Source organism: Orycteropus afer, unplaced genomic scaffold, assembly GCF_000298275.1.
Source record: "Orycteropus afer afer isolate SDZICR_OR568_19922 unplaced genomic scaffold, OryAfe1.0 scaffold00217, whole genome shotgun sequence".
Taxonomy (NCBI): Eukaryota; Metazoa; Chordata; class Mammalia; order Tubulidentata; family Orycteropodidae; genus Orycteropus; species Orycteropus afer.
Genome location: NW_006921804.1, coordinates 1,616,721 through 1,628,855, shown reverse-complemented (window position 1 = coordinate 1,628,855; position 12,135 = coordinate 1,616,721). Strand labels below are relative to the sequence as shown.

General features: G+C 50.3%; 2 protein-coding genes across 2 annotated transcripts; one reads left to right on the top strand and one right to left on the bottom strand.

Moving 5' to 3' along the window:
* The first annotated feature begins 2,596 nt into the window (after positions 1 to 2,596).
* On the top strand, positions 2,597 to 7,193 carry TMEM79 (transmembrane protein 79). Its single transcript, XM_007948436.1, has 3 exons — positions 2,597 to 3,323; positions 3,620 to 3,833; positions 6,980 to 7,193. Exons 1-3 carry the CDS (start codon positions 2,597 to 2,599, stop codon positions 7,191 to 7,193), a joined length of 1,155 nt encoding a protein of 384 aa, XP_007946627.1.
* Positions 7,194 to 8,897: 1,704 nt separating this feature from the next.
* LOC103203546 (glycosylated lysosomal membrane protein) lies at positions 8,898 to 11,530 on the bottom strand. Its single transcript, XM_007948608.2, has 6 exons — positions 11,411 to 11,530; positions 10,642 to 10,899; positions 10,276 to 10,476; positions 9,934 to 10,152; positions 9,177 to 9,433; positions 8,898 to 9,063 (listed from the first exon to the last, which is right to left on the bottom strand). Exons 1-6 carry the CDS (start codon positions 11,528 to 11,530, stop codon positions 8,898 to 8,900), a joined length of 1,221 nt encoding a protein of 406 aa, XP_007946799.1.
* Positions 11,531 to 12,135: the final 605 nt, after the last annotated feature.

Below are 12,135 nucleotides of genomic sequence, written 5' to 3'. Positions count from 1 at the left end.
GGCAGCGTGGCCTCTTTCCGGCTTCTCCGGACGCTTGCGAAAAACTTTATTGACAAAGCTGCCAGAGAACGTACAGTGGAATCAGTGAGAGCACTGAAGCCAAGCTGGATTAGAGCAGGAGAATCAGTGGTTTCTCCCAGCCCAGTGGTCATTTGGTCCATCCTTCTGCCCTTCTTTCCCCCTCCCCATCTGAGCCCAGCCTCTTTCAAATTACTGGCTAGAGTGATTCCAATTTTTCCTTTTCTCTCTTTCTCTCTATATATTTTAAATGTATGTTAAAATTTTTTTGGAGATGGCAGAGCATCACATAGGAGGATGACCCGGTAAGACATTATTTTTGAACAAGCACCTCACCCTTCAGCTCCCTCTCCCAAAGATTTCTAGCTTGCATCTCTCTCACACACAAGCCCAGCAGACATTTATTGAATACTTCCTGTCTTCCAGCCACTGTGCTGGTGACAAAGAGATGAGCAAGCTAGACACTGACCCTACACTCATGGAGTTTCAAATGACTTTAGAGATAAGTTCCCATAGAAATCTGTGGGAAGCCACTTTCTCTCCCACTCTCAAATTGGAAGGATTACCTGCTATCTAACTTGGATTCCTAATGTTCTCTTAACTTTTAAGTTAAAAGGCAAAGTGTTCCTGGGCCTGTTTACAGGTTGTAATGGGAACATCAATTCCCCTTTCACCACTGTGCTCTTGGCTCCAATCACCCAACATTTCTGCTCCTGAAACAGCCTAAGACCTTACTCCCTGTTGACCTTTCACTAGCTGTTCCTCCACCTGGAACACTCATACTCCTGGTTTCCCATCAGGTCTCAGCTCAGATGTCACCCTGTCAAAGAGGTTTTCCTTACTGAAATTGTCTTACTGGTTTAGTTGCTAGGCTTCTTTCTTATCTGACCCCCCAGTAGAACATAAGCTCCTAAAAGACAGGGACCTTGCATGTCATCTTGCTCCATTCCATGTCAATGCCTAGAATCAAAGAAACCAAACTCACTGCCATCGCTCACAGCGACCCCTCCTTGGGTTTCCAAGGTGGTATCTCTACAGAAGTAGAGTGCCTAGAATAGTACCTAGCTAATAATAAACTCAAAAAAACAAACTCACTGCCATGGAGTCAGATCCGACTCATAGCAACCCCTCCTTGGGTTTCCAAAGCGGTATCACTACGGAAGTAGATCGTACAACCTTCCTTCCGAGGAGTGGCTGGTGGGTTTGAACCACCAGCCTTCTGATTAGCAGTCAAATGCCTTAGGCACTATGTTACCAGAGCTCCTTAACTAATAATAGGTGCTCAATAAATACGTACCGAATGAATAAATGTACAAATTTCAACTCTTTTCTGAGCATTCCAACCTATTCCAAGTATCGCTGGATACACAAACCTACTCTCCCCTCTGCTTTCCTAGCTGAGCGCCCCTACACATTCCACGTGCCCAAAACAGGTGCTTGTGTCTTATGTCCAGCTGTACTGCCACTTTCAGAAAGGATGAAGTTCCTCCTCTAACGCTTTTTCTGTCGGCCAATTCAGCCGGGCGGGGCCTTTCCCTTTAATCTGGGCCCCACCTGCTCTGGTCAGACAGGTTTGGAGACACTGGTACAGGGAGGGAGACTGAAAGAAATACTTGTAGAACCAGCAGGGAACTGGGCAGCTCCTTGCCAGACGCTGGGGACCCTTCACCTGTCTTCAGATGGAAAGTAAGAGGGTGTCATGGGTCCAAACTGTGAGGAGGGGTAGGAGGGTCCTTGAAGAGAAGGGAGCAGTGAGGCAGAGAATAAATGGCAGGGTGGGGAGAAAGGCAGGGGTGGAAGCATGGGAAACAGCCATGATTAGACCTGGAAGTTGGGAATGGACAGACCCAGACTTCGGAAGTAGATGAGGTGGGCCAGTGAGGAGTTTGGACACTGACCACGTACCCAGATTAGAGCTGAGGGGACAGGATGCCTTGAGATGGCTAGCTCCTTGTGACAGATCTGTTGGCAAATCACTGGCATCGACTGCACTGCGGTAGTCTGCAGGGAGAAGGGAAGTGGGAAGATAAGGGGAGCTTCTCTGGTGGAAAGAAAGCTCTTGACAAAGTTCTAGACACCTTCTCTTTCTCCCATCCCTGGATTAGTGTGGCCATGACCCCAGGGGGGTAGAAGGCGTGGGTGAGCTGGCTGAGGCCACAGCTGCTGGGACTTGTGCCCCCTGACTCACCCTCTCCTGCTGGTTGGTGTTTGATGTTGAAAGGGAGCCTCCATTTCACCTGCTCACTTCCTTCTCAACTCCCTCCCTTTCAAACAAGACTGGACCCTCTGCTGAGAATATGCATTTCCACCTCAGATACAAAGGGTGGAAATGCAAATCAGGAAGGTCAAATCAGAAAGAATAGGTTCCAAGCCCTGATTTCAACACCTTCCTCCACACTGTTCTCCCTAAGGTCCCAGAAGGGGCTCAAGCCCAGGATGGGGCTGCCCTGGAAAGTGCCAGTTCTGCCAGCCTGTCCTAAGGGCCAGAGGATAGGGGCTTCTGACAGGCCTTTTCTCTGCTCCCTCCAGGGTGACATGACCTCTTTGTAGACACCACCCCCGCAACTGAGGCCTCAGGATGACAGAACCTGAGACTGCAACCCTGTTGGAAGTGAAGGGGTCCGAGGCTCCAGAAAAAAGCCCACCACAGGCCTTGATTCCCAATGGCCGGCAGCCAGAAGGAGAAGGTGGGACTGAGTCCCCAAGAGTGGAATCTTCAGTTGGGTCTCCCATGACTGGAGACGGGACTGGGGATGCTCTAGACAGCACAGTGAGCGAAGCTGCCACCTTGCCCTGGGGGACTGGCCCCCATCCCAGTGCCCCATTCCTGGATCCCCCTGGCTGGCGGGGCATTGAGCTAGAGCCCCTCAAATCAGAGCCACCCCCAGAGGAGCCACCTGATGATGATGCAAATCTGTTGCCTGAGAAGGAAGCCCGGGCCTTTGTGCCCATCGACCTACAATGCATTGAGCAGCGACCCCAGGAGGACCTCATAGTACACTGCGAGTCGAGCAAAGGCGAGCGCCGGGCCTTCCTGCCCATCCGGGCCACCCACCCTGAGCCCATTGAACGCAAGTGGGTCGAGGCAGTAGTGAAGCCACCTGGCCGGTCCTGTGTGAGCTGTGGGGGCCGTGAGGGGCTGAGGGCTGTGGCCTCAGTAGGGGCTGCCCTCGTCCTCTTTCCCTGCCTACTGTACGGGGCATATGCCTTCCTGCCCTTTGATGCCCCACGGCTACCCACCATGAGTTCCCGCCTGATCTACACGCTGCGCTGTGGGGTCTTTGCCACATTCCCCATCGTGCTAGGTGAGCTCTGGGCCCTTTAGAACAAAGATGGCATCTTGGAACTAGACTTGAGGAGGGCAGGGAATGCCTGATTTGGGGAGCAGGAGGGTTTCCCGTCATTCAAAATGGACTCTGTCACCTTTGCCCTGCCACCTGTGTGCCCACCCCCTCTCAGGACCACCTCAGCCCCATTGTGTGTAACCTATGCACTTTACTTCTACGGGACCACACCCTACACTGCGAACCCTGCCCCCAGATTCCTGCCTAAAGCTCCTTTCTCCTGCCTTTCCTGACCCTCTGTGCTCCCCAACACATAGGGATCCTGGTATATGGGCTGAGTCTGCTGTGCTTTTCTGCCCTACGGCCCTTCGCGGAGCCCCGGCAGGAGGTGGAGATCCACCGGAGATATGTGGCCCAGTCGGTACAGCTCTTCATCCTCTACTTTTTCAACCTGGCTGTGCTTTCTACCTACCTGCCTCAAGACACCCTCAAGCTGCTCCCACTGCTCACTGGCCTCTTTGCCATCTCCAGGTGAGTTGGGGCTGGGGTTGGAGCATGGGGGTGGTGATGCTAAGGGAACCTGGGAATTCAAATGGCTGGAGAACCAGGGCAGGGGGCTTTCTGGATTCTGCATCAGCCCAAATGTGCATCTTGGAGCAGAGAGTCCACTGTCTCCCTTGTACCTTTCCTCACCTGGTAGCGAGTGATCACCTCATATGTCTTCCCATAGGAAGTTGACTTCAGAGACATATATACCAACCTAGAACTGGAAGGGCCTTCAGGCATCATCTAGATCAACCTCCTACCCATTGCAGCCATTCCTCTGTGGCACTCTGGTCAAGTGGCCGTTGGCCACCTGTTGAACACCCCCTGAGATAAGGTACTCAATTCTTTATAAGCCAATCTGTTTCATTTTTTAAATATCCTAATTGTTAGGAGGGAGCTCTGGTAGCATAGTGGCTAAGTCACTTGCCTGCTAACCAGAAGGCTGACGGTTCAAACCCACCAGCCGCTCCTCGGAAGGAAGGTTGGGCAATCCTACTTCTGTAGTGATACTGCCTCGGAAACCCAAGGAGGGGTCGCTATGAGTTGGGGCCGACTCGACGGCACACAACAACAACAACAATTGTTAGGAAGAAGCTCTGGTGGTACAATAGTTAAATGCTCAGCTGCTAACTGAAAGGTCAGAGGTTCAAACCCACCAGTGTTCCACAGGAGAAAAGACCTGGTGATCTGCTCCTGTAAAAATTACAGCCTGGGAAACCCTATGGGGCAGTTCTACTCTGTCACAGAGTCTCTATGAGTCGGAATTGACTCAACAGCAAACAATTGTTAGGAGTTCCTGGGTGGTGAAAACAGTTTGCGTTTGACTAATAATCAAAAGACTGTGGGTTTGAACCCCCACCCAGTGGCACTACAAAAGAAAGCCCTAGTCATCTGCTTCCATAAAGATCATAGCCAAGAAAACCTTATGGGGCTCAGTTCTGCTGTGTAATGCATGGGATTGCCATGAGTTGAAATTGACTTGATGGCAACAGAGTTATTAGAAAGTTTTTACATTATACTGAAAACTGCTGCCCTGCCCTTAACCTCTAGAACTGCCTAAAACAAATTCAGATATTTAACAACAGCTCTGAATTTCCCCTAGTTCAACACCCTGCTACCCCAGTCTCTTTGCTAACTTCCTAGGTCCCTTCACTGTCCTGGGTTCTTTCCTCTGGGCAGGAAATTCTGCTTGTCAATGGGACCCCTGCAAGGGTACTGTCCTCCTGCAAACCATGAGCACATTAGCTCTCATGGTGGCCTCATAACTCTTCTTTCAGTCAGTCTGCAGTCCGCTGAAATCCTTAGGGTTTTTTTTTTTTCCCATGTGAATTACTGTTAACATAGAAAGCACTTTTGAATTTCTGAACCCACGTGCATGTCTTTATGTTTATCCCTAATACATTTTCTCTTACCACTTTCAATATAGGCTTCCAGGTAGCTTTAACTGTTAAAATGTTGTTGTTGTTGTTATGTGCCGTCGAGTCGGCCCCGACTCATAGTGACCCCTCCTTGGGTTTCCGAGGCAGTATCACTACGGAAGTAGGATTGCCCAACCTTCCTTCCGAGGAGTGGCTGGTGGGTTTGAACCGCCAGCCTTCTGGTTAGCAGTCAAGTGCTTTAGCCACTATGCTACCAGAGATATAGTCCTCCTTATATCAAGCTAAAATTTGCCTTCCTGTCACTTCTGCTGAGTAGTCAGCTATCCCACCAGCCTTCTGGCTATCAAGCAGCTTTGCATTTTCTTCCAGTAGTTGTTTCCCAAGATAAACATGTTCCTGTTCAGGTAACTCAACCTCTCATCTCCCTCTTGAGGAATGCTGCTCTCAGGTAGAAGTTGGCTTAAACAGTAAGAATTATCACAGAACTAAAGGAAGAGTCAGCTGGTACAGCTCTCCCATTTTATAGGACCAGAATCCAGGTCTCTTCCCTTTCCTATCCATGGTCCTTTCTTTTCTATCATGGGCAATTACTTAAGCATTTTGTGCTTGTTTCCTCATCTATAAAATGGAGTTGTTGTGAGGATTAAATGAGTCAATTCCTGTAGAGTGTTTACAATAGTCAGGCACATGTAAGAGTTTAATAAATGTGGATTCTTATTATAATGACATACTGCCTGCTGCTACACTTAGGAAACAGCAGGTACTCTTCCCTCCGTTTCACAGGTGAAAAAGCAGAGACATGTCAATGTTGTAGTAAGTGGTCAGTCCTTCATATACTAAAAGGATGCTGCTCCTCAACCCTTGTTGGAGAATGTGTGTTTTGATTTTCCAAAAGGAGTTAATTTGGTGGTTGATCCATCCCTCTGGGCTTCAAGCCCTCTTGAAACTGGCTTCTCTTTCCTTTTGCTCCTTTAAAAAGGCAGGAGGTTTGGGTTCAAATCACAGCTTTCCTATTTCCCAGATGTGTTACCTTGAATCTTACTTAACCCCTATGGAATCTTAGTTTCTTCATCTGCAAAAGAGAAAATAAATATACTGAAATGCACTGCGAATGTAAAAGACTGAAGAATCTGTTTATATCCTGATATAAAGTTATCTCCAAAATATATTAAGTGAAAGAAAAGATCAGCATACAGAACAGTCTATATAGAATGCTTCTGTACTTAAAAAAAAAGGAGAAAAAGAAAACATAAACTGTTTTGCCGGTATGTGCATAAAACATTACTTGAGGCACAAGAAACCGTAACACTGGATGTCAGAGGCAGAGACTAGGGTGGCTGGGAATTGGGAAAAGTAGGAAGACTTTATACATACTCATTGGTACCTCTGAATTTTGAACCACGTGATTGTATACTGCCCACTCAAGAAATTTTAATTAAAATTTAAAAAATTAATACAAGAGGGGGATAAATATATTAACTTTGTAGAGATGTGAAGAAATCTAAATTAAATAGTGCACTTAAAGTAATTAGCACAGTACCTGGCACATTGTAAGTGCATAAATATTGGCTGTTGTTAGAATACCAGCCACACCCACCAATCCCCATCCGCTTATCTGTTCTCCGCGCTTCCCTCGAGGGCGGTTATTATTAGGTGATGTCCAGTGGGGCCCCGACTCATGGCGACCCTTTGCACAACGGAATGGGACTGTTGTGACCCATAGGGTAGCCCGACCCTTTCTTGTCTTCCCAGGCTGATATACTGGCTGACCTTCGCCGTGGGCCGCTCCTTCCGAGGCTTTGGCTACGGCTTGACGTTTCTACCGCTGCTGGCCATGCTGATGTGGAACCTCTACTACATGTTCGTAGTGGAGCCGGAGCGCATGCTCACTGCGGCCGAGAGTCGCCTGGACTACCCGGACCACGCCCACTCCGCCTCCGACTACAGGCCCCGCCCCTGGGGCTGAGCCGCTCCGCCCTCTCCTCATCCAGGCTAGCGGGATGGGCGTGGGACGCTTTTCCGAATGGGTTTGCGGGCCTGGACTTTGCCCCAGACCTGGTGCCCCAGAGGGATAAACCCCACTACGGCTCCGACTGGAGGCCCATCCAGTCACAGCCTGGACTTTCCCTTGCTCTCCCCATGCCTGCATGCTTCACCTTTGAAGCTAGGCACAGTCACGAGGGCGGGATTTAGTTTTCTTGCAAGAAAAGAGATGGATAGCCATGTCCCTTAAGGTTGTTGAGAGCATGGGGCCAGAAGCAGGGCAGGGCAAGAAGCATGGTTTCTTCCTGAGCAGCCTCTGAGACCACTGCCACACATGGCCCATTAATGCTGAACTCTGCTTTTCTCCCCGGGCTCCTGCGAAGTAAGAAGCAGAGCCACAGCCAAATCCTTGACCATTTCTTTGTCAGCTGTCTAAGCAGAGGGCCTCAAGGAGACAAGAAATGCTTCCTGTGGCTAAGGATCAAAACCAAAAATCAAACTCACTGTCACAGAATCAATTCCAATTCACAGCAACCCCCATTGGGTTTTCAAGGAGGTGAATCTTTAAAGAAGTAGACTGCCCCATTTTCCTTCCCAGAGTGGCTGGTGAGTTTGAACTGCCAGCATTCCAGTTAGCAGTCAAATGCCTCAGGCACTGAACCACCAGAACTCCCTGTGGCTAAGGATAGAGGCTGGGTATGAGATCTGACAGGACTTTCAAGATTGGTGGAAACCTTCTCTAGGGAGCCTGGGTTTGGGACCCCGCATGATTGGTCCTCATGGGCCCTTTAGCCTCAGTGAAGCCTATTCCAGCTGTCCCAGCCCAGAACTGCTGCTTCTTTCCTTCCAACCTATTTAGGCCTCTGTGACTTCCCATCTCTAAACTGCCCACAAGTCACACGTCTCACATGGGAAAAGAGGAGCAGATAGGGAGATCTGCCTTCCAAGAGCACAGAAAGCAGCTGTGTGAGTGTGTGCCCATGCATTGGTGACTGAGGAGTGGCTGCAAGGCACAGTGTTTGCTGTTATAACCCAGTGTGATGATGTGTGTGTGTGTCTGTGGGGGGGGGCAACAATAAATTACTACAGTCTTTGTTGGCTAGCTCTTTGTTTGTCCCCCAGTCTCCAGCATCCCTTCCTTGGTTCAAATTGTGCAGCAGAAAACTCCCAACTCCGCACAGTAGAGGGTGGCCATGACAAAGAGGAGAACTAGAGCTGGTGAGGAAATGGAGCCTTGAACAGAAACACCTACCTTCCACACCCATCTCTTAGCCCTCCTGCTCCCTGGAACCAGCCCAAACCAGCCCAACAACACTCATGAGACTGGAGCCCTATGGAAAAAAAAAATCTATTTCACCACCTCCAGGGCAGCCAGCCAGTCAGAAGGCCTCTCTTTTCGGCCTGTAAGTCTTATTCAAGGAAAATGGGGGATGGGGTGGGGATGGAACAACTCCAAGGGGACCCTCCCTCTAGCAATAATCCATCCTGTCCCTGGCCTCTTCTCCAGGGTATGAAGGAAGCCCCACCTGGGAGTCCCCAGAGAGTTGAGGCTGGGGTTTGAGGTTCTGTAGAAAATCAAGATGGAAGAGGAGAGGGGCCTGGCTGAAACACTGACCCTCCAACCTCCCAGAGGTTTGAGGCACAGCAAGGCAGGTCCAGTGATGTCCTTCCCTCTAGAAAGTGGGCCTCAATTTATGCGCTGGTACTCTGAGTACTGCTTGTGGCGCAGTAGCAGAATCAGACCTCCCCCTAGCAGCATGAGCCCTGGAGTACCCAGGGCCACCGCCATGATGCCCAGGACTAATGGGGACAGGGTGTCCATTGGAGGGAAGCCTATGCCCAGGAGCATTGACCTAGAGAAAGCAGGGTGAAAAAGATAGTTAGGCAGGCTTAGGAGGGAGAGCTGGGAGGCTCAGCTCTCCTCTACTTCAATTCCCCAAACCCTCAGCCCAGCCCTGGCTCTTACCAGCTGAGGTAGTGTTGGTCCCAGTAGCCAGGGCCTGTGGAAGCCCCAAATGTCAGATTGAAGGCACAGAAGTTGGTCTGGGACCCAAAGAAGGCCCGGACAATGGGTGACTGGGGGAGGTGGTATGCCAAAGGAGGGTGAAGTGAGGATATTTGGCAGGGTAGTGCTGATTCTCGGCTACCCTGCTTCTGGGAGAAAGCCACTGGCCTCCATTGCACAAAGCCTGATGGGAGGGAGCCCCACAGCAGCTGGTCCAACTATGGAGAAAGACAAAGCAGAGTGAGAAGGATCAATCCATGCTCAACCCTTCTTGTCCCCCACCATCTCCCAGCCTCGATCTGTTACCAGTAGTGACAGAAAGTGCGCTAGGGAAAGCAGGAGTCCAAGTCCTAGGCCTGGTTCTAGAACTGATAGGCCGTGCACTAGGGCCTTTATCTCTTTGTAGAAAGGGGGAGTTGGACTGGATGAGCATGGAGTCCTTTTCTAGCTCTGACATCCTGCAAGTCTGCCCTCAGCTCCTTCTTCTGAGACCCTTGCAGATCCCCACCTTCCAGAGCACAAGTCACATGGCACCGACTTCTGCTTGTCTCCTCCACTGGAGGCAGAGACTGGGTCAGATTCATTAGCACAGTGCCCAGCAATTACAAGGAACTGAGTAAAGCGTTGCTAAATGTTAAATGGTTGACTGACTCTCTAAGGTCCTAATGGGGTCCCACATACATTCCCCACCCATATGCCTCTCCATTGGAAGCTTGACCTGGAAGACAGCAGGTGCATACTCATCATCGATAGAATGTTGCTCTTGCATTGAGGGACAGTCAGGGCTCTGGCTCAAGGTGGCTACCTCCAGCCCAAACAGGGAGCGGTTTCCCTGGGGAGAGACTCCAACCAGGGCTACCTCCAGCTGGCACGTGTCTGCTGTGTGCAGGAGGCGAGGGGGTTGGACTGGTCGGCCGGATCTGGAAAACGCCTGGACCTAGAAAGGAGGAGGAATGAGAGGTGTGGAAAGCAGATGAATGTCCGTGCTTGAACGCCACCCCCATTAACTCCCACCCTCATAAACTAGCCTTGAATTCCTTCTGATTGCCCACATCCTTACCCTGAAGGCCAGGCTGCCATTGGCAAAAGCCTTGGTAGGGTCGTGCATGGGGTGGCCTTGAAATGTGGCACTCAGGGTGGCGGTGTCCAATGAGTCAGTGATGTTGTTCCAGTAGAACTCAGCCAAAGAGTATGGGGGATACAGTTTTCCTGGGACCTCTGCTGCTACATCAGACATGTTGGTGCTGTCAAACTCAAACAGCTGGAGGACAGGGTTGGGACAGGACTGGACTTACCTGGGTCCAGCTTTCTCTGAGATCATCATCCACCACTCACTAGCCCCACCCCCAGTCTTCAGTTCCTCCCTCTAATTAGGATGAACTCTCTCCTCTGTGGCTCTTTCACTTGGTTCCCCCAACATCCTCACCCTGGTAAAGACAAGGGCAGAAGAAAACTGGATGCTGTCCTTAGGGAGTACCATCAGGCCCTCATCAGGCTCAGGGGATAGCAGGCGACTCCAGTTGACACTCAGGAAGCTGTTGGGGGTGTTGGTGGCCACCAGCAGCACTGCTGGAGGCCCCATGCTGCTCCACACGTAGTGCAGCGTGGAGTTGGTGCCCACTGCCCGGATATGAAGCAAGTTCTGGGGGGGCCCCAGCCAGCCAGGGATGACCTCCAGAGACACCTGGAACAAGTAGTGTGAATGAGAAGGACTGAGGGAACAGGATCAAGGAGAGACACAGGGCAAAGAAGGCTGCGGGAGAGGGGCTTGGGGAATACTGGAGAAAGGGTGGAATCTCAGGGACCTAAGCAAGAGGAGTGGATGCGGGAGCTAAGGGAATCCTGGGAAAAGGGGCAGAGGTGAGGTGGAAGAGATGAGAGTATAGCAGGAACACCCTGACCCTGGTGGGAGATCAGGACCCAAGGCTATGAGGAAGGGAAAAATCTAACATTGGCCCGGACCTGGGTCAGCAGGGTTTAGTCAGAGTCTAGACTTCACCTGAAGACAGGAAGCCCTCACATCCACACTAGTCCACTATTTCTTCCCTTATCCATGGCTGCCTCTCTTCTCCACAGACTGAAGAATCCTTTTCTTTGTAGCCACGCCTCCACCCTTCATTTGCCCCATATTCCAGCCACCCCATAGGGTACCATTTCCAGAAACCACTGCAGCTCCCTAGCCAAGCAGCCCTCACCTGGCGAGTCTCCTCCCCGAGCAGACCAAACGGGGCTGCAAACAGTAACAGGCTCAAGAGGAGCATGGGGCTGGGGGCACAGCGCCCGCAACCCCAACAGGGATTCCCACTGCCGCACATGCGGCCCGACTTCCGAAGAGGCACCGGGAAGTCAAGTGACTCAGGTTCAGCTGATTCCTTTAAAGGGCGGAGCCACCCCGCCAGTTCTTAAAGAGACAGCTTCTCTCTAACCAGATTTCAGCTTGGGAGTTCGCTTTCCCCAACTGGGCTGGTAAACAAGGCATTCCAGATCAGATATATGGACATACTCCCATCTCTCCTATCCAGCTGGTTCCACTGAACAGTAAAGGGCATGATGTCTGGATTCAAGATCCAAATGGGTCCCAATTAAATGCCGTGGGGGTCTTTTTGTCAACTAATATTTATTGAGCTCCTAGATATGCAGGTTCTTGTCCTAGAGAGTTAACAACTTTTGTTTTTAGAAACTGGGTTATTGGGGTTCTTAACCACCATACTGCTTGAAAGGGAAGTTCTCCATGGTCTCTTTATTTTCATGTCAAGATGAACCACTTTGCTTTTAATAAAGTCACACAAACATGAACATATTTAAAACACCAGTGGAGTATATTTCAATGTGTCTGTTTATTTTTCTGATAGAATAATGCATAAAAACCTATTAGGGCCTTAATGAGGTTATTTCATGCAATAACAGTCTAAATAATATA